The sequence below is a fragment of the Vombatus ursinus genome, unplaced genomic scaffold (assembly GCF_900497805.2).
Source record: "Vombatus ursinus unplaced genomic scaffold, bare-nosed wombat genome assembly UNPS02014805.1, whole genome shotgun sequence".
NCBI classification, from domain to species: Eukaryota; Metazoa; Chordata; class Mammalia; order Diprotodontia; family Vombatidae; genus Vombatus; species Vombatus ursinus.
The window spans coordinates 1033537-1056976 of record NW_020954583.1 but is presented as its reverse complement, the minus strand read 5'-3'; the positions used below and the strand labels follow the sequence as shown (position 1 = coordinate 1056976).

The window sequence follows — 23440 nt, the reverse complement described above, 5'->3', positions numbered from 1 at the left end:
ATGAAGAAAATGAGGAAATTCAGGGTTTTTGATTAAGTTAGCATTAAGGGCATTTAAATGATATAGAGCCAAATGCAAGGAAGCTGCTGTTAAAAATCTTACGTTACCATTACATTGGAGTAAAGGTTTAAAGATTGAAATATGGTTCTTCCGAAGGTGAAATGACTTATTAGGTTTTACCCTGTGGTGTGAAGTGCGGCGAGGTGGCACTGTGGATAGAGCAATGTGTGTGGAGTCTGAAAGACTCATCTTCCTGAGTTCAAATTTGGCTTCAGAAATTTGCTGTCTGTATGACGCTGGACAAGTCACTTAGCCCCGTTTGCTTCAGTTTCCTCATCTGCAAAGTGAGCTGGAAAAGGAAATGGCAAACCACTTTAGTATCTTTGCCAAGAAAAGCCAAATGGGACCACAAAGAATTGAACACAACAGGAAAATGGCTGAACAACAACAAACTTTAGTGTAATGGTACGACATAAGTCTGGAGAAATGAATTGCCTTCATTCCTCTAGTTCAGGCCAGCACAACCTGTGGCCCATGGACCACTTACGCCCTGCAGGCACGCCAACGGGTTTTGGGTGGCCCCTCCACATTTTTTATCACTGCCAGAAATCCTTTGGTGGGTCATAGATGGTGCAGGCCTGCTCTAGTTATATTTCAAATGGCCTGTTTAGCTGAACAAAATCCATAAAAATAGTGATAGGGACTGTTTGGTGTTTTCTCTTTTCTCCTTTTTTTAAATTAGGAATTTTTGTTTTTTACATACATTCCAGCATATTTTCTCCAACTGTAGGCTACTGACTTCATAGTTCTCATACCTTAGGTAAGGGACTAGACCTCTGATTTCATTGAGAAACCTTAAGAAACTATAATAATTGAAGCATTTAAGCATGTTGCTTCAAAATATTTATTTAGCATCTATAGGCAACATGCTATATAGTTGGTACTTTTTAATTATATATTATTTGTGAGGGAATAAAACTGCCACTATCCAAAGCACTTAATATATAACCAGCATTAGCATTTAATGGATCTACTTCAGTAGACAGATGATAGAGATTAGAACAGTGATTTAATTGGTTTAGGAAACTTTCAGGTGGTAGAACTCCCTTTATCAATGTGGGTAAGCACCATCTGCAAACTATAGAACTAGAGTTTCCTAGGGAACTGAGAGGTTAATTGACTTGCCTGGGGTCACACAGCCAATAGCTATGAGAGGTAGTACTTAAAACCAAGTTTTCCTGGCTTGGATGAATAGCTCTCTACCCAAAGTTCTACACTGCCTCTCTATTTTGGTAAATATTAATCACTAAAACAATGATGTTGAATGTTGAAGTAGAACAGGTTGTTCAGGAAAGGTGTGAAATTTGGGTATTCATAGCATATCTGCAGTGGGTCACACAGAGTTGCAGCATGAACTTTTGTTTGCTTATTGCTGTATTTTTTGTTGTTTTTCATTTGAGATGAGTAGGTTCTTTCCACAGACAATATTTCTTAGGCTAATTTTTTTCCAGTTGCTGCATTGAGAACAAATATGAGAGTGTTTTGCATCCCACTTTAGTTCAAGTGAATTTTAAGGAAAATTTAATCATATATTTCTGGCTCTTTAACACCAATCTTTTATTATTATTATTATTATTATTCTGATTCATTTTAACTTTTTCCCAATGTTCTCTGTAAAAACTATTTAATCTTGAAGAATTTTTTGATTTTTTAAATAAGACATTCTCTTTGCAGATAGGTTGGCATTACATGCACATGCATGAAATATGCCTTTCTCCATTTATGGATGAATGCATGGGTTTTGTTCCAGAATCAAAACTTTAGAACTCACAATTTTGAAAAAAGATGTTAGCATTCAAGTCTATGCTTAATTTGAACTTTTAGAGCACAGAGTGTGGGAAAATGAGAGAAAGTTGACAATTTTCTAGTTAATTTGCTTTTCAGAAGTTCCAATTATACTGGACATTTTGAGGACAGGAGAGGTCTAGAAATAGATTTCAGTTGATTTGGGGAATTTCCATTGTGAAAATTCTCTCCACCAAATACTGATAATCAATTTAGGCTGTAGTCTGTCATCTTATAAAGGTTGATCTCTCTATGGCCACATAACTGTGTATGTCAGAGGCAAAATCCAGCTCTTCCTTATACTAACATGGGCCTTTTATACACCATGTTTCTCTTGAGTAATATAATAAATGTTTTTGAATTGGATTAAATCTAATTACTTCTGATTCACAAATTCATTTTATGACCTGATGTGCCACATAATTGGTACTAGAAATAGGGCAAACTAAAGTCATTCCGAAAGCCTAGTTTACCTGTATTTGCCAATTCTGCTACTAACTTATTTACTTATATATAGTGTGCAACCAATGTAGCAATTAACCAAGTGACTTCTCTGTTTGATTGTATGTGTATTGCCTCTTGCCACAATTAATCTATAGCCAGGTCCCAAATGCTATATTTTCAGATGAAAAAGACAGCCATAAAGAAACAATTTTTAGTGGAGGGAAAACATATTTCACAAAGTCAAGTCATTATTGTAACTTGAAAATGGCAAGACAATTTAATTTTTACCTACTAAAACTTTGTCCTTAGTTAATTTCCTTCTCTACAGTGAATGTGACTAGTATTTGTGGTATCTCTCATAAGGTTGGGAGGAATAAAGCCAGTAATGTGCTTAAAATAACATATAAAACAAAGTGTTACATAAACATCAACTGTTATTATCATTATTATTATCGTTGCTAATGGATGTTTCTACCAATTGACCAAATATTCTCGTCAGTTAGAATATATGAAAATGAAAACATGTTGAATTTAGCTCTTAAATACATAATTCTGGTATGCATTTCACACTTAAAGAGTGTCAGTATTTAATTTTTATAAACACTGCCAAGTCCCAATTGAGCAGCTAAGTAGTACGCTGGATAAAGCACCAGGAACATTCATCTGGCCTCAGACACTTACTAACAGTGTGACCCTGAGCAAGTCACTTAATCCTGTTTGCCTCAGTTTCCTCATCTGTAAAATGAGCTGGAAAAGGAAATGGCAAACCACTCCAGTATCTTTGCCAAGAAAATTTCAAATGGGGTCATGAAGAGTCAGACACAGTAACAAGGACAATGAGTCCTGTGAAGGAGTCTCAATATATATGAATTTGTTCTTTTTGAAGTTATAGTTATGTACAATATGGTGATTTGTTAGAGTTCAGTGGAAGTATGCAATGCTAATTTGAATAGTGTCACTACTTCACAGGATTCATTATTTTCACTAATCAAGAGTTAGCTATAGTCTAAATACCATAGGATTTTTAAAAAAATGGGGATGATAGTATTTATGTTACTTGTGAAGTTAAATGATATGATTTATATAAAAAAGGAATATTTTAATTCATTTTCACATTTGGATTAATTGGTCCACACCTTTGAAACCCCATGGTTGACATTCACTCCACAAAAGCTTCTTACAATCCCTAGTTTATTTAAAGGCTCAGTTTCTGTTCTCTTCTCCATGGGAAGGGTTTCATGTTGTCTTCCCCAGTAAACATGTAAGTTGGACTTTATCCTTATGTCCTTAAAATCCAGCACAGTGCCTTACACATAATAGGTGCTTAATAGATGCTTGTTGAATTGCATTGCATTGAATTGAGAGCATTAGGATAGCCTTGACTTTGTCAATATTCTGTACAAACAGGACAATGTCTTCTCCAAGCAGAATACCTGGTGGGATGCCATTATCTTCAGGGCATCCATCTTTAATTTGGCATTTGCCCAGAATATTCTCTATGACTCTGGCAAAGACCTTTGCTGAGAAATGACCCCCTATTTTCTGCTTCAATCGATACTGATAATCACTCTATCACTGAACAAAGCTACATCTGTAGCAGCAGCTATCGATTCTTGTATACTCCTTACATGTTGTTTTGCTCATCTGAGTCAAATGTTTTTTTTCCCTAATGACCAAAAATAAACATAGACCCTTGACATCCCTATGTTCTCCAGCCTGTTGTGTGACTGTGCAGACAACTCTGTCATTAAAACAAACCAAACAACAACAGCAAAAAAAAAAAAAAAAAAAAACCTGTTTGTGAAAAGCTCCTTTTTTTCTTTTGATAGTTCTTCATTCAAGTCAGGTCCACTAACTGGGTATCCCCCCAAGCATCTGTCCTGGGCATTGCATTCCTCTTCTCTATATCATCTCCCTTGGAACTCAGCAGTATCTATGGATTTAATTATTCTGTCTATTCAGATGATTCCCAGAGCTATATATCCAGCCCTAACCTCTCTCTTGATTTCCAGTTTCAAATCACCAAATGTTTCTTAGGTATTTCAAACTAGATGTCCCATAAGCATCTTGAACTTAACATGTCCCAAAGAGAACTTATTATTCTCCTTCCCCTCCAAAAACTTATTTTCTTCCCGACTTCCCTATTATTGTCGAGCACTACTACCATTCTCCCAGTAACCCAGATTTAAAACCTCAGTATCATCCTTGCCTTCTCTCCCACATTCAGTTCGTATATCCAGTTTATTGCCAAGTCTTGTTATTCACAATTCTCTTGTGAATAAAATCACACTTCCATTAGCTCTTCTGACCTTACACTTGGACTATTACAATAGACTGCTGGTTATACTCCCTGTCTCAAGTGTCTCCCTACTCTTTCCCCCTTTCCCCCAGTGCCTTTTCACTGAGATTACCTCCAATTTAGAATGTAAGTTCTTTGAGAGCAGTTCATATTTCAAATAACTCTAATACTAATGAATAGACATCTAGTCTGCTTAGTCATTTCCCACCTCCATGTATTTGTATAGTTTATCTTCTTTGTCTAGAAGTGCCATCCTCCATATTTCTGCCTATGAAAATAATTTCCTCTCTTCAAGACCCTTCTCAAATTCCTCTGCTTCCATGAAGCCTTTCATGAGGCATTTTGGGCTTTCCCTCAGTCAGAAATGTCCCCTCCCTCTCTATTTAACTTTGTCTATTCAAGTATTACAACTTGAAGTTACTTGTTTACAAGTCTTATCTCCATAATAATTTGTAAATTTCTTGAGGACAGGGACTATATATTTATATTTCCTTTGTGTGTACACACACACACACACACACACACACACACACAAAACAATAGGTATGTCTTGGTGGGCCAAAAGTTTTGTCTAGGTATTTAATTCTTACTTTTCTCTATTCTGGCAAGGGAGTAATTAGTTTTTTCTCCCTTCTTTTTCTGTTAGAGGATGGTATTTTGCCTGATCCTCCTGGACAGTCATTCCCACGTCCAACATTCCTTTCCCTCAACTCTTTTTAAGCAATCATATCTAGCAATAGTAGTTAAAATTGTTCTGGCAGTAATTCCTTGGATGGAATTGATTCTAATACATAGCTACAAATGTTTGTTAAATTAAATTGTTATCGGTTATTCTGGAAGATGAATGTCCATTATAATATATACATATTCATATATTTATTTATATCTTAGGAAAAATATCCTCTAACTTGGAACAATTGATTTACCTGGACACTTTTGCAATGCAATGCATTTGTAAATTAGTAAACTATTTTTAGAAGAGAAATCTGAAATTTGGACATTTAAAAGGACAGTAACAATAAGAAACATTCTCAGAGTGACACATGGATTTTACAATTACGCTGTTCTTTTACAGTGAAATATACAATATATTGCATATAATACTTAAAATTTCTGGATGTTCACATTGTATCTGTTCCTGAAAGTTATTGAAAAGTCATTCCTTCATATTTCATTAACTGGATCAGAATGTCATGACTTTTAGTACAATGAAACAAAAATTATCCTACCTTTCAGGAAATCCTATGTATTTCAAGTAATGAGAAGAAACTTCAAAGTTCCAAGGTTTGTATCTTTGCAGCCTTTCAGCAAGTATCTTTATCTTTAATCCCTTAGGGAATCGATATCTGTTGGGTCCATTCTGCTAGTGGTCTCTAGAATTGAACTACTAGGGATTAGGGAAGATGGGCTGCCCAGAGAAGTCTTATTTGATTCCCCTTCATCTTTCTGCCTAATGCCTGGGTCATCAGATAATGTCTAGATTCCTGACAATTTGATAAATTTATAGACCTTAGATGGAGCGACCCAATCCTTTTTTCTCCTTCAGTTATCCTTCTAGCAAAATGGATAGACTATATTTTTTTTTAGTGCAAGCTCCAGAATCCAGTTAGAGGATATTTTTCCTAAGATATAAATAAATATATGAATATGTATATATTATAATGGACATTCATCTTCCAGTAAGTATACAACCCAAAACCTTTCATCATTTTAAGTGTAATCTAACACAGCTCAAAATTAGGAGGTGTAAGTTTTGGTTAGGAAAAGATTGTTTGAACTTAATAGAGATAAACACTTAAGGAAACCCTGATAGATATGGAAGGATTATCTCTAAATCACCAAAGATCTGCAAAGCACTTGCCTTTTTTTTTTCTTTTAGAAACTATACCTCCCTCCTTTCCCTCCCCCCACTCCCTTCAAACAAATAGAAGGAACAGAATTCAGTTAGGTTCCTGAAAAATTTAGGCACCTTAGCCCAGATGTTTAATTCAAATCAATCAGTCTATAAAAATGTGTTGTAAATATTTCAAAAACAGGTTTTCAGTGTGATTCCTACATCCACTAAGTACTAGGTACTATTCCTAGCTAGAATGAAAAAAGCTTTGGTTTATTTCAACTAACCTTGGAGCTGAATTTCAATATTCTTTCACAGAATCTTCAAGAGTCTTATTCACACAACTTCCATGTATCATTCTTAATATACTTTTAACCTCCCTATGAAGGAAAGGAGTAAATTATCAATGCTGTGATTAAATCAAGAAGTGAAATGGACTAGAAACTTCAGAAATACGTAAATATTTTCCTGAGCTTTTGATCCTATCAGAAAGGGCAAAGTTCATAACTCTAAAGCCTCAAAAGAAAAAGAGAACAAAATTTATGTTCTCTGATTAAATTTTGTGCTTAAAGAGAAGTTGTTATTGGAAGTAATAGACCTTAGGTTTGGCATTGATCTGATGGACAAATATCTGATTGACAAAATATAAAACAAAACTCTAATTCAAATCTTATCCTGTTATGTATAAATTAGTAGTACCTGTTACAGTTCTCTTTTTATTCATACTCAGTGTATAGTTCCATACATACACAAGTTTAGAAAAAATGTACTGTGAGAACCTTGTATACCCTAGCAGATACTACCTCAAATACTTGTTTAGCTATTCAATATATCTATTTTCATGAGAATGTTGTACAACAGTCTGTAAAGCAGTTTAAAAGTAAATGATTTACTGAAATCCCGGAAGTCACTTTGCCGACCCAAAATGAAGTGAACAAGAGATTTAACATCTCAGTCTATCTATAAGGATAGTTGTTTTTAAACAATAACTATACTAAACTATAAAGTAATATATATACATATATAGTAACCATATATGTAACTATAAAACTATAGTTTTAAAAACTATAAGCTACAATCAGTGATAACAGATATTTTCTTGACCTCATCAAAGACGTTTTTATATCAATCTATTAAAGTATGTGCTTTATAGCTAAAAAAAAGAATTGATCTAATTCTCAGAGACCTCCATTCAAGCTTGAAATGAAGATTCTGTGCCTTAATATATATCCCAGCCAACATAAGAAGGATTTTCTATGGCGCAGGAGAGAGGAGATGAAAAAGTGTGTGTATGTGCTTATATGGTAGTCACAATTAAGAGTAAAAGTATGTAAAGGTCTACAATGAATTATAGGGGAACTTGACAGGCTTTCACATGTTTAATTTATTTGCATTTGATATAGTCAGAATAACAGTTTCTCAGAAGGAAGCAAAGATGAACATATATTTATATATACATATATATATATATAATGAACTATGAGTAAATTAAAATATATAGACTAACTTCCCTTATGACTTATTTTTCAGCTACACAGTTTTGTCCTCAAGGACTCATATCTAACTTCTGTCATATTACTGGGATTTAAATTTGCATAACAGTGAATAATGTTATCCCCTGAGGTTGTTTTGGTGTTAATGTCTTTATAAATAAAATCATTAAATTGATAACTAATTCACAGAGCTACAAGAAGTTTCATTAGGATGGTATCTCACATTTTACACAGAAGGATTTCACAAAGTAATAATTAATTGCATATTTTTCCACACATTCCAGGAGACAAAAAATAGTTGTTGATCTCTCTCAACTTACCTTGACCCTCATGAGGAATTGGTTTTTTCTCATTTAAAAATTGCAGAGATAGACTTGGGTATTTTTATTCTGTGCCAACACCCAGCAAAAGGAATTACAGGAGTTGGTAGTGAAGAAATCCAATGAGTTTCATTTTGCACAAACAAAAGCTGAGGAACAGAGTCCCTGGGAACACATCTAAGATGATTAGACTGATTTATATTTACTCGCACTCAGAATTTTCTCTCCAGGAAAAGTTGTCCCTGATCTAACCCAGACAAACAGTTTTTTAGGACTACGTGACTTCATGAGAGACTGAAGGGAGAGCAGAGACGAGGAAAACCCCACAGACAAAAATTAATGAAAATTAATGATGAGCTATAAGCAGGCTATCCCAGATGATGCAGGGACATCATTATTCTTATAACGGTTGGGAAAACCTCATCTTAAGACAAGAATATATTCAGATTCATATGTGTGTGTGTGTATGTATACATAGATATATATAGGTATATGTATATGCATATAAATAGATATGAAGGAAATCTGTATAACCAATATTTTTAAATTATTGCTTTTCTTGTTTAGCTTCAAAACAAATTCTTTAAGAAAAAGCTATGTTAACCATATCATTTTTATTTTGTAGAAAGTTTGGGGTTAATTGTCATTGGAATAAGATAATACTTTAGCAGCTAAATATGAAACAATATTCTCAGTCAACATAAGCAATATCTGCCATACACAATGCTCAAGGATTTCTTACTATAAACATTAGTTAGATGTTTTCTGCAATTATCTATAGAGATATCAGGTGCCTCTTTCGCTGTTATCCAAGCATTTGATTCTAAAGCACTAATAATGGCTTTAGGTAGAGATTAAAAGGAAGGAAGAAAATGGTTTCATTCTATTACAAATGAAATTATTCCTCTCAGAATGGAATATGTATGGCTTTTTATTTTTAGATTTGCTCAGAAATGTGTGTTCATTAGGGAGGTATTAAATAACCCTGAAATGGGCATTTCTAAATACTTGTGAATATTTTAGTTCATTGTAAAGTCTTATTTTAATTCATTTTTATTAATTATTTTATTTTTAATTTTTAACAATCACTGCCATAAGCTTTTGAGTTTTAAATTTTTCTCCTCCTCCCATTCAACCTCCCTCCCCAAAATGGCATGCAATCTGATACAGGCTTTATATATACATTCCTATTAAACATATTTTCTCAATGTGAGGAATACAGCAGATATATATGGAAAAGAGTGAACTCAGTTGCTATAGGTAGATAAATAAACCATGGTGCTTGACACATAGTAGGTGGTTAATAAATGTTTATTGATTAATTGAATCATATCCAAAACTTTTTTCTTGACTATAAGTGTGTTAGAATTAGGCCAGTGAGGTTCAAAACTATCCAAAAAATGTAAACATGTCTGCGTGGAGTTTAATGAATAACAAGTTTTAATTTAAGATTAAAGGTCACCCCACAAGGTTTCAACAAGCCATTCAACAAAAACAAATGATATTTATTAAAATACTTACATCAAACCAACAGAGAGGAAAAAAAATCACAATCCACAAATCTTTGTTGCTGTTTTATGTTGCTTCATCATGTGGGTCTTTTTTTTTTTCTCTAAAGTTAAGTAAATACATTTATATACAAATATCAGAACTTAACCTAAGCAAACTATATTTGTCCTGATACAGAAGAAGGGAGCCTTAGAAAGAACAAATAAGGATTGTTACTAGTCATCTGAAAACACATTGCTGCCTAAAGAGAGAGAAAAGGCGCAAATTTGCACACATAAACCCCGGAAGAGAGACAGCTATGTGGCACAGTGGATAGAGTGCTGGGCCTAAAGTCAGGAAGACTCATCTTCCTAAGTTCAAATCCAGCTTCAGACACTTACTATCTATGTGACCCTGGTAAGCCATTTAACCCTGTTTGTCTCAGTTTCCTCATCTGTAAAATGAACTGGAGAAGGAAATGGCAAACCACTTCAGCATCTTTCCTGAGAAAATCCCAGATGGAGTCATGAAGAATTGGATACAATTGAAATAACTGCATAACAACAACAGAGACCAGAAATTCAGACTTTGCCAAAGCACTTGGTTCATCACCACTCCAATCTGCTTTTCATGTTCATTTCGTTTTCATTATCATTTGTGAGCTCATCCAGTCCTGCTAATAGTCTGTGTGTTCCATAAAAGCAGGGGCTGTGCCTTATCCATTCCTAGTACATCCTCTAGTGTAGAGTTGTAGACGTAGTAGAAGCCTAAAAAACAGTTTGTTGATTGCATCAAATATCTCTGATAAGATTCTGATATCCAAGATACATAGGGAAAGATTACCAATATGGAAGACCCAAACATTCCCCAAGTGATGTGTTCAAAGGATATAAAGTTCTCAAAAGAATGAATGAATAAATAAGATTTAAATTCTTGCTATGTGCCAGGCACTATCTAACTGTCGGGGTTACAAATACAAGAAAGCAATAAAATCTCTGCTCTCAAAAAGCTTATTTCTAATAAGGGAAGGCAACACATATAGTGAGAGCGAGGGCCAAAAAGGAGTGTCACAAAGTTGGTACACCCTTTCTAAGAATTTAGTTACTATTCTCACAGCTGAAGTTGGAAATCAGGGTAGAATGATGAAGTTTAAAGCAAGAATGACATGGAGATGGACAGGAAGCACATGATGAGCATAGGTCTGGGTAAAAGTTCACCAGTTAGAACCCTTAGATAAATGTCATTATCATAATCACTCAAATTATCTGGTTCCAACCATTGCTTTCTTTAGCAATTAGGTCAAGCTGTGAAGGGAGGAAGGAAAGGAATACACATTTATAAAGTGCCTTCTCTGCTATTCCATGCCTAGTGCTCTATCTACTGCATCACCTACCTTCCTAGTTTTGTTAGTGAAACAAATACCACAATTTCATTTTGGAGATTGAAATATGAGGTTGAGTGATGAGTTTGCATTTGTGAATAAACAGAGTCAGCCTTGGAAATGTTGTGAAGTTGTTAAAAATGTAGATAACTGCTCCCTCTTTAATACGTGTCCCCATCCTCTCAGGTAGAATCCTCTGCCTTCCACGTTTTTGTGCATGCTTTCTTCCCTCTATAATCTTTTCAAAGAAAAAGACCTAATAAATTTATTCAAGTTCAAGTCTAAGGCACTAAGTTTTATCAATAGGTCTAAATTTTTGCAAAAGAATTCCAATTTTTAACAGACAAAAACATGTATCAAATAATTCAACCTCTAATTTCAGCATTTTAGGCATCATTGAGATATATCAGGGAGATATTTCTGGAAATGAGAGTTCCCGATGTCTCTTTGAATCAAATATACTTTGACAGAGAACCAAACCTATTGATGTCATTAGTGGGCAATAACAATGAAGCATTTTGGACCAATTTTGTATTAAAATGGATGATAAGAATAGATCCTACAGGTCACAGATATGTAGAAAAGTAACTTAACATTTTTTCACCTGTGACAACATATTACTTTTTCTTTGTGAATTCAGAATATCTGAAGTTATTGGAGTATGGATAGGTAAGAAGCTAAGGTGTTTTAATACATCTTGTCCATGCTAACAAAATAATCAGGGTCAAGCAGGTGAGTATTATTTCCCAAATGAAGAATCATAATGTGTTGGAGCAATTTTCCCAATTTTTCCCATCTTTTTGTTAAGAATGAATTCTCTTTAAAGTTCTTGTATTTCATCTTCCATATTGTGGTGATGAAGGACCAATAATTTAGTTCCATAAAAGAAATCATGAGCTTTGGGGAGCTCCTTTGAAGGAATAACTTACCTGACCATGAAGCTTTTGCAACATTAATGGACACACAGCATAATTAATTCCCAGTGAAGTTAATAAGATTCATGAGGCTTAAATGTTCTTTGAAGAGGTTGGGGGTTACAATCCCAGTAGAGATACTCTTGACAGCATTTATATCCTTATCCAAAATGTCAAATGAAAAGATTCCCTTGCCAAGTTGGTGCTGTGTCCTTTCAAAAAAAAGGATTACTGCCTAGAACTTTGCCTTCCTTTAGAAATTCAGTTAGGAAGCACTTACCATTCCAACCCTGTTTAAAAACAAAACAAAACAAAGCAAAGACAACCATGATAGATGAAATATTGTCAGTATCCAATTTCATTTAAAATTCAATTGGAAACCTGTAAATATAGGATTCATGCCAGTGGTTGCATGTTTGGTGGCATAGAGCAAAAATGAACAACTAAAGATTTATAATGGTAGAAGGATTCAAAATATATAGGTGTTTCTTGCTTTTGTCACATATACACAACTTTTTCTAATTTCTATAGGTGCTGTGGGCCTATAAAAGATGAGGAAATGTATCCACTTATGTTTTGATGCCATTAGTCAAAAATATGGAATCAGCTGTCATATATGTAGTACTATTTTTCAATGTTAAGAACTATTTGTGTGGGGAAACAGCAGAGATAGTATAATTTTGACATATTAGCAATGTTGAAATCGTAGGATGGAAAAGTCCAGGGCTTTCGTCACTTGAATATTTTTGTTTCCAAGAAAAACTGTCACATTTCTAAAATGGAAACTTGTAGCTGATTTGAGAATCAGTTATGGATAAAATTTGACCTCTTTAGTTTTGAGTTTGATGCTGTGCAGAATCACTTACAATATGTTGGGGATATGGATGAAAAGAGAAAAATGTGTTGGGGAAAGGTGGGAGGGAAAGATGTGATTTTTTTTAAAGTGGAGAAACATATGTGTCTGCAAGACAAGCCTTTAGAGTTGAATCGTTTTGAAAAAAGACTAAGGTTTCTATCCCCTCCCACTTTCATTACTGCAGTGGCTTACCAGATGGTATCATTGCTTCAGTCGTTTCTTCTCTTTATCCCTTAACCTCCTGAAAGGCAGACTGTGTCTAAGACTTTCTTTTTACCTTTCATGATCACTAACACAGTGTTGGAATATAGTAAGAATAAAATGTGTGCTTTCTATGAGTAGATACTGATTCATTCTTTTTATTTGTATTTCAGCACCTAGCATAGTGCCTAGATCACAGTAAATGCTTTAAAAAGGCTTGTTGATTGATTTGAAAAATACTTGCTGATGGATTAATTTATTAATTGACTACTTTATTGAGGGTAGGTATCTGTATTATGTAACTAGACCTTAAATGAGATTACTTGGACAAAGCATAGAAAACTCAGTGAAAGTATCAAAGATATATTACCAATCTAGCATGCAGTTTCTTATAACTATTTTAAATGACTGAGACAGAGTTTTGTTTATTTGAATCATCTGATGAAATATATTCCATTAGAAAAATTACAAATAAATAATATTATGCATATATTATACATATATATATATACCCTGCAAGATTTTAAGGAATCTATGTATATTAATAGAGAAAGGTAAAAAATCTGTTTCTTTAAATTAATTTCATTCCATTTTGAATCACTTGTTTGATTGTAAAATCAGGGAAAACAAATATTGTTGATGAAATCTTGTGTCCTATAGCATTAGGTAAACCCACTGTGTTGTAGATGTTGCAACTTACCTTTACTTATAAATCAATATTTTGTTGGAAAACAGACTACATTTGGCATTTGGAATTATGTGTATTTTTCTCACAAGGAAATGAAATGATATAGATAGATATATAATTCCTGCATTTTAAAATTGTTTTAAAGGGAGGAAAGATCCCAATTCGATGGACATCTCCAGAAGCAATTGCATATCGCAAGTTTACGTCAGCCAGCGACGTATGGAGTTACGGAATTGTTCTCTGGGAGGTGATGTCCTATGGAGAGAGACCATACTGGGAGATGTCCAATCAGGATGTGAGTATATTGTAGTGTTTGAGTTATGTGCTCAAATAAAGAATCAAGCTGTGCAAGGAAGTGGAGCATAATAAAACCAGGTGGCTTCTTGTTTTTGACATTGAAGCAGAATAAGTAGAAGAAATGAAACCGCTTCCAGGTTATACAAAGGTATTAGTTAAATTACTTCAAAAGGGTTGTTTTCCCCCCATGAAAAAATTTACAGATGAAGTGCAAAATGAAAGCATATGTACTAAGATTTTAATGAAATAAGTACCCATGGAGACAGCTGATAGATAGCAGGCAGAAATACAGAGTTTGATTTGTTTGAAAGATTTTTGCCAGGGAATTGTTTCTGTGCAACATTAGTAGTATACTCATGTCTTTTATCCTTTCTAGATCTAATTAATACATCTATGCCAACATTTTTGTTTAATGAAGTATAGCATTTCCCAAAGTAAAATTTAAAAATATCTATCATTTTATTTCCCTTGACATATTAAGCAGAAATTTATTCCACATGAGTCAGTCATAAGCTGAAGTCTTTAAACCAGGGGTTATCAACTTTTGTTTGTATCATAGACCTCTTTGGTAGTCTGGTTAAGACTTCTTTTCAAAATAACGTTAAGTGCATAAAATATAACTAAACTTGCAAAGGAAATTAGTTATATTAAAATTCAGTTATCAAAAAAAAAATGGGATCTATGATCCTAAGTTAATGATCCTTGCTCTAGATGGAGGGGAAAAATATATTAACCTCTTGTCAAAACTGTGCTCAAGTTTCCAAAACTATCTTAATACTTCTGTCACTTTTTGCCCAAGACGCATTTAATATATAGTTGGTGTATAATACATTTTCTAGTTTTTTTCAAAATAAAGATATTCCTGCATCAAGCTTACCTTAAACCAATATGAAGCCATTTCAGTTACTCATAATAAAATAGATTCATTTTTTTTTTGCCTCTGTGCCTCTCCTTCCAACTCCTCTCCATGCTGTTTAAATTGACTTAATTTTTAAAACAAGATATTAAGCTATTTTATTCCCCTAAGCAATATTTTACTACTCTGTATTTTGGTAGCTGATGTAATATAAAAAACTGATTGTTTACTCTATAGCTGGGTGTATTCTAATGCATGAATAAGATTGAATTACACTGCAGAAAAAGCCCAGCATATCAAATAAAGAAATATGGAAGTTATTTCATTTAGTATCAAAGTAATCCCCAAGTTGAAGTACAATCTAAAAGCTAATCATTATGCTTTTTCTTGCTCTTAATTCATACAAATAGTGCATTCATCTTATTATAATGCATAATATAACGCTTTAATACCGCAAGTGTCTTTATAAGGAAGGTTTTCATCATTTTTGTGAAATACAAGGAAGCTATACACAGTGATGTGGCATGGAATCATTAAAATCTTGCAAAGCTCATTCTGGTAGGTCAAGGCCCTCAAGGTTTTTGGACCTTACTTTTCATTGATCAAATAAGGAAATTGGACATAGTGGAAAGAGTACTGATTTGAGAGTCAGAGAGCCAAGGTTCAAATTCTAGCTCTGTCATTTACTGCCTTTTTTATCTCTCTTTGAGCCTCACTTTACTCATTGGTTTAGAATGGGTGTAGGACTAGATAACCAACACATTCTTTTTAACTTAAAAGCAAGATGACTTTTGAATACATTCCAGCTTTAAAATGTGGCTATTTTGTTGCTGTTAAGTCATTTTTCAGTTATGTCCAACTTTTCATGACCTCATTTTGGGTTTTCTTGGCAAAGATAGTGGAGTAGTTTGCCATTTTCTTCTCCAGATTATTTTACTGATGAGGAAACTGAGGCAAACAGGGTTTAGTAACTTGCCTAGGGTCACTAAGCTAGTAAGTATCTAAGGCTGGATTTGAACTCGCAGATTCCTGAATGCTGTGTTTGGGAGAGTGTGCTTTTACTTATGGTATACCTGAGTCTGGGTAATAATCAAAACCTGGTTCATCTAGTCCAATTCCTTCATTTTATAGGTGAGGAAAATGAACCAGAAAATTTTAGTGACTTTCCCAAGGTCACAAAGGTAGTAAGTAGCAGAGCTGCAATTCCAACTCTAAATCCAACATTCCTCATTTCCATGACATTAGACTATAGCAGGCTTCTACCTAAATTTTTCATATTTTGACTGCGTAACCACATCACAACAATCTCCATCTCCACAAATATTTCTTTTGATCTGAATTTCATCAAGTCTAGACATTTGGGTAGGCTCTTTGGATACAGAGTAACCTACTTTGCTTTGACCTTCCATTATGCAGCTTTTTCCTGACTTCAATTTGAAGCATCATTTACTTTATTGATAAACTGGAGAGGTTACCCTTGCAAGCAATTAGAGAATGGGAACATTTTGTTTAAACATTAGACTCTCCATGTTAATGGACTCTGCTGCAGGGATGGAGTAAAATAAGTTTAACTGCCCTTTCTGTTTTCTAAAACTTTGCTCTCTTGCACAGGTAATTAAAGCTGTGGATGAAGGCTACCGACTGCCACCTCCTATGGACTGCCCAGCTGCCTTATATCAGCTGATGCTGGACTGTTGGCAGAAGGACAGAAACAACAGACCCAAGTTTGAGCAGATTGTCAGCATTCTGGACAAGCTTATAAGGAATCCCAGCAGCCTGAAAATCATTACCAATGCCGCAGCAAGGTGACACAACATATTCTTCCTTATGCATGCATACTGAAAATTAATGCATTTACTTTTTCCACCTACAGTGATTAAAATGTGTTCATTTTCCCACCCACTTTCTCAAATGTATTCACTGTGATTTTCATTCCTCAAGGCTGGAATGAGCTTGATAATTTTCCTGCAGAAAAATCCATTCAATTTAATGGACATTTGCTGCAATGATTAAAAAATGGGGGGAGGGAGTGGAGGAGATGCCGAACCCATATTGAGATTGAAAGATGAGAAATTGTTGGACCTCCAGAAAATCTGAATTGATCCCAAAAGTGGCATAGATCCCAAAAGCTGCCAGAGTCAGGCCTCTAAACAACAGCAACAATTAATGCAATCTATTGTAATTTTAAGATTCACAAAACACTTTTCTTGTGTTAACAAACCTGTTAAGTAGGTAGTACTGATATTATTATCCTCATTTAACAGATGCAGAAACTAAAATTCTGAGAGTTTAAGTGATATGCAGCTACATGCGCTGTACCTGTTATAGTCTCTAATGGAGGCTTGGGTTTGATGATGGGAAATACAGATGTAGCTTGAAATCCACCAGCTACCACTGTCATTCTGCTGTTCACTATGTCAAGCAGAGAACCCACCCGCCTTCCTCTTCTCTTTCTGTTCTCATTCTACAAAGAGCATCTTAAAACTTCTGCTTCAAGGGGAAAACCCTGCCCCTCATCCTGATCTTGATCCTTTCTTCCCTCCTTGAGAAGAAACAGAGTTCCAAGGGTGTAGAGCAATATACACCCCCTTTCAATGTAGCCAAAGAGTCATTTTCAAAAACTTCCCTTGTTTCTCCTTTTTTCTCTTTTTCCTAAATTCATGTAAGTCTCTTTATACTTCTCCATATTCTCTATATTGTTTCTTATACTACTGTAATGTTCCATTTTCATTATCTACTATGATTTGTTTAGCCATTTACCAGTTGATGGACATCTATTTTGTTTCCAGTTCCTTGAAACTACAAAAAGTGTAGTTATAAATAGTTTGGTGTATATGGCATCCTTAGGCTGTGGGTCTGGCAATAGAATTTCTAGATAAACTGTCATAATATTTTATTCATTTCTTGGCATAATTCTAAATTTTTTTACAAAATTTGTTGGAATAATTTATAACTCTACCTATAGTGCATTATTCTTCATACTTTTCCTTTTAGTCCTTCTCTGTCTCCTTCATGCTGTACCTTCCAAAGGTGGAGGTTCTTTAGATTATGATTAAACTCTCCCTGAATTTACCCTCTCTTTTGATTTATCTTTACTTGTCCTTACATGATTCCCCATTGAATTTAAAATATTTCTACACCAAATTCATTATTTGTGTTCAATACTCCTTTGTCTGGTTCAGATAAAAAGAAAAGGTTCACGGGTATCCCATTCCTCCCATCCTTTCCTCTATATATATAGTCTTTCATACAAACAGTTTTTCTTTACATAAATTTGCATTATACAACTTTGATTTCAGGACAATAATTCTGAAGGAAATATACATTCCAAAAAAACTGCATATGTTAACTCTATTCTATCTCTCTCCCTGTGGTCTCTCGTCCCCATCATCCCTTATCCCCCACTACCAAAAAACCTCAAAACCCTCCAAGGGAAAGCAGAAGAGCACAGACAGACCACTACCACCACCACCATCACCATAGAGCCAGGTTTAGGTTGAGACCTCTGGCACCTAGAGAGGATAACTTTGCCCCACTTCACCTGCCTGCCTGCCTGTCCAGCCCCAGCTTGTCTGTCTTCCATTTAGTTTTAGAATACCAGTGTTTGTCCTCACCCCTGTGTGTTCCTCCTACTGCTCTTCTAGCCCCTATGTGTCCTTGAGCTATGGAATGTGCACCCCTTCCTGCCTCCCTCCCCTTTCCCCTCCAGTAAATTCACATTATGTAAAAAAAAAAAAATCCCTTTACTTAGAGGTCTGCAGAAAGGTCCACTTAGATAAAGTGAGAACTGTCTGTATAGCTTCCCAATTAAATTCCATCCTTCTTTATCTTTTATTACTTCCTTGAGAAGAAATAGAGCTCCAAGGGTCTAGAGCAATATATATCCCCTTTCAAGGCAGCCAAAGAGTCATTGTCAAAATCCTCCTGAAAGACTGTCACCCAAAATATTTCATTGTTTTTTTTTAGTTTACATTGTTACACTGTGTGTGTGTGTGTGTGTGTGTGTGTGTGTGTGTGTGTCTCTTTCTTGGTTCTGCTTACTTCCCTTTTTCCTATTTGCTCTTCCTGTTTCCTCTTGCTTCCCTATTGCATTACTTTCTTTCCCTTTTTTTTTCTCTCCTAAGATTATTAAAATAGAACAAAGCTGTTCCCTTGCCCTAAACTGAAAGCATTGGGGTTCTGAATGGGCACTTATTTTTTCTCTCCCATTTGGATTAAACACTTCATCATCCTATACCTTTCTGCATTTATCTTTATACTTTTTGATAGAGATACCTTACATCTTTCTGATTTTTTCAGTTTTTTAATTAAGTTCTAATATTTATCCCAGAATCATTGATCTAAGAGGAGAGAGAGAGAGAAAGAGAGAGAGAGAATTTTTTTAATCTTAGTCTCCAAGAGTATATTACAGAAGACTTATCAATTGCCTGTTTTAGATACTAAGTGGTTGTGACTTGAGGTTAGGGTCACACAGTTATTACATGTCAGAGAAAGAACTTGAACCCAGACCTTCTTCACTGTAAGGCTTGCCCATAATGTTCTGCACCGTGATTACCCTCATGTGATGATCTTTGATAAAACTAAAGCTTTTGGAACTTTTATATGATTTGCTAAAATTAACCTCATAATGATTTCTTTGATTGTAACCAGTATAGGTATTATGTGACACTTGTGCCTGCATTTATTGAATATCTTGATTGTTTGGAGTGTTGGTTTTTGTTTGTTTTTAGAATAGAAGTGAATTCATAATGTTATGCTTTGGGATCAATTCTATTCCTTTACTAGATCCATTTATTATTTTTCTGTCCAATGTGTATTCTTTCATATTTTAATATATTTGCTCATTTATAAATAGATGCCAATGATTTAAGACTAAGTTTGTTCAGCAACATTTAGATAATTATGAACCTCCCCATTCCTTATGTAGTAGCTCGTATAAACACAAAGTTTTAGAGATGGGAAGTGCCGTAAAGACCATCTGGTCTGACTAGTACCTAGATAATAAACCAAACAAACAAACCCTACACCGTACCTAATAAATAGTTACCTAGCCTTTGCTTGAAGATCTCCAGTTAGTTGTAACATACTACTTGCTGATTCAAGCCATTATACTTTTGAATAGCTCTCCTTTGGGATTTTTTTTCCTGATGTGTCACCTTAATCTGAATCTCCACAGCCTTTCCTCATTATTCCTAGTTCTGCCCTATGGGGCAAGTTGAACAATTTGGATACTTCTCCCACATGACAATCCTTTAAATATTTGAATATAATTATTGTACCCAAGCAGATTTTATTTATCTTATTTTCCAGGCTATAAATCTCCCATTTCCACAAGTAATCCTTATGTGGAATGAACCCAGAGTCCTTCAGCATCCTAATTGTACTCCTCTGGATGTTCTCTAGCTTATCATTGTCTTTCCCAATTTGTCATGATGAAAACTAAATGCAATACTCCAGATGTGATCTGAGGAAAATAAAAATATTTATATAACACTTTATGATTTACAAATATCTCATTTTATCCTCACAAAGGCCTTTAGAAATTTTTTAAAAATTGAACTTATTTCATCAGTGTAAAGAGTTTTAAGTGAAGAATCTTCCTCTATTACTTCAGACTAGTAACTATTCTGCATTTTAGAGTCTTGGAGAATTACCTGAGAATCTGAGAAGTTAAGGAAATTGTCTAGGGTCATACAGCTAGCATGTATCAAAGACAGACATAAATGCAGGTCTTCCTGACTGGAGATAAACTCTCTAGCCTCTACCCAACATTGCCTCTCTATTGCTATCATTAACCTAAATTTTACAAATGAGAAAACTGAGGCTCAGAGATATTATATTACTTGACCCAATTATGTTGTTAGCAGATTTCAGAAGTAGACCTTGGATAAAATCTCTCTTGATTCTAAGTCTGACATTATTTCTACTATACCACATTGCCTCCTTCCTCCAAATTTCATCTTTCTTGCATATATATACTGTTTTCATAATGTATAATGCAATTCAATATATTCCAGCACCTTTCACAAAGCTAGTTATCTTGTTAGACTATAGTAAATCCTTGATAAATTGTCATGCTTTGGAAATAGGGAGAGGGGTTACTGGCTGTGTTGAATTTTGTGTATTTAACTATTTATAAAATGTTAGATCAAACTCTTTTAGTGAAAAATCTCTCTAAATTATTTTCATCTACTTTTGTCTTAGAAAGTATAGCAAAGTGAATACCCCTATAACTTTCTTAGAGGAATACAACTTTTACTATTTCAGGATCATCATTCTAAATACATCTTTTCCTTGTATGAATTGTAAATCTAGGGGGTATGAAACTTGGTTCACTGCACAGTAATTCAGGAATAGGCCATGGTAGTGTTTTGTTTTTGAATGAATTGCATTTTGTAAGTTTCTTTCTAATAATTTGGTTCTTTCTCCTAAAATGGAAAGATAAGTAAAGAAAAAATATATCTTTTGACATTTGACTCTATTTAGGAAAAATAAGGGGCAGATAATTGTTAGAGTGGATAGAGTGCCAGGACTGTACTCCTCTTCATGCATTCAGATCTGGCCTCAGAGACTTTCTAGCTATGTGACCCTGGGCAAATCACTTAACCCTTTTTGCCTTAGTTCCTCACCTGTAAAATGAGAAGGAGTAGGAAATGGCAAACTACTCCAGTATCCTTGCCAAGGAAACCCCAGATGAGGTCTTGAAGAGTCAGAAATTACTGAAAAATGACTCAATAACAACAGAAAAAATAAATAAATAAAAAGTCTTCATTATATAAGAGAATAAAAATTTCTAAAGCATGTAAGTATATTTACACTTCAAGGATTAAAATGTAGTAGTTAGGGGCAGGTAGGTGGTGCAGTGGATAGAACTCCGGCCTTGGAGTCAGAAGGACCTGAATTCAAATCCAGCCTCAAACACTTGACACTAGCTGTGTGACCCTGGGCTAGTCATTTAACCCCCATTGCCTCCTCTCCCCCCCCAAAAAAAGAAAAGCAAAATGTAGTTTCTTTTGCTCATTCATACATAAGAGAAAATCCTCCTGTTTTAAAATATTTTGAGGTACTAATTTACAAAAACCCCTAGACACTAGTCATTTGTTTGGCTAACTGAGCAATGTTAAACAAAGCATAAAAAGAAATGTATTTAAGTCAAGAAATTGAAATAATACAGTAAAACACTGCAAGACATTTTGATTTTAAATATATATTGTTGTGTATGTACACACACATATACTCATAGTCACTGCATTTAAAAGCTATGTGTAGAAGAAAAACATACAAGTTTCCCATAGATACCCATAAAACTCTCCTACTGCCCTGGTTCTCTTTTTACTTTATTTTTTTCTTCCTTCCCTCCTTCCTTTTTTCTATTTCTTTTTTTTTTTTCATTTTGACTTTAACTTCATTAAGTAATGCAACAACAAAAAATAGTTTGTTGCCTAATTATACCACAAAGCAGTTAGTTACCTGTCATATTTTACTAAAGTGCAAGATCCTGCATATTGGAATGCTTAAATCTGCAAAATCAAGCAAATAAATTACTTGAATTTAATATATCTCTAATTAAAAAGAGTTAGAGTATCAATTTGGAGCAATAGCCCAGCACAGCAGAGAGTGCTCAATGTTGAGTCAAGAAGACAAGTTCAAATGCTGCCTCTAACACTTAACTCTAAATAACCACACACAAATCATCCCTCTCTGCCTGTCTGAGCCTCACTCAACTCTTTAAGACTTAGCTAGTAAATTATAGATGCTAAAATCTTCTTGTAAGGGCGACTGGGTAGCATATTGAATAAAGTGCTGACCCCAGAGTCAGGAGAACCCAAGTTCAAATCCAGCCTTAGACACTAGCTGTGTGACCCTGGGCAAGTCACTTAACTCTGCCTCCGTTTCTTCATCTGTAAAAATGAGCTGGAAAAGAAAATGGCAAACCACTCTAGTATCTGTGCCAAGAAACCCCAAACAAGGTCATAAAGATTCAGACACAACTAACCGACTAAACAATAAAAACAAAATCTGCTTTAGCAGATGGAGTTCCCACACTGACAGATGCTTAACATAAAGAATATCAATTTATCCTTTGAAACAATCACCTTTAAAAAAACTACTTATTTCTAATGCTTCTATAATTAATAACACTTGTCCTGAAATGAATTATAATAAATGACATTTTCCCATGTGATCAGCCATTCTAAGGCCAGTTTTATACTCACTTTTAGAGTTATATATGCCAACAAAAGTATTTTCAGAAAGATAATGCTTCCTTGCAGTTCTAAGAAATTCAGAATTGCACACCATCTTGGGGTGGAGGGAGGGGAGAGATGAGAAAATTTGGAACTCAAAATCTTATGGAAGTGAATGTTAAAAACTTAAAAAAGTAAATAAATTTAAAAAATTGAAACAACAACAAAAAAAAAGAACTCTTTAACACAGTCAAGCAAAATGAATCCAGACAGTGGTCATAACCAAAAAACAAAAGAAAGAAAGAAAGAAAGAAAGAAAGAAAGAAAGAAAGAAAGAA

The 23440-nt window shown here is 34.5% G+C and overlaps 1 protein-coding gene across 1 annotated transcript in view; it reads left to right on the top strand.

The window, feature by feature from the left end:
- The window catches only part of EPHA3 (EPH receptor A3), a 413601-nt gene that overhangs the window by 365081 nt on the left and 25080 nt on the right, over positions 1 to 23440 (top strand). The window contains exons 14-15 of the mRNA XM_027874169.1: positions 13909 to 14058; positions 16528 to 16721. Of these exons, the coding sequence (XP_027729970.1) occupies positions 13909 to 14058; positions 16528 to 16721 (344 nt within the window). The remainder of the gene's footprint in view (positions 1 to 13908; positions 14059 to 16527; positions 16722 to 23440) is intronic.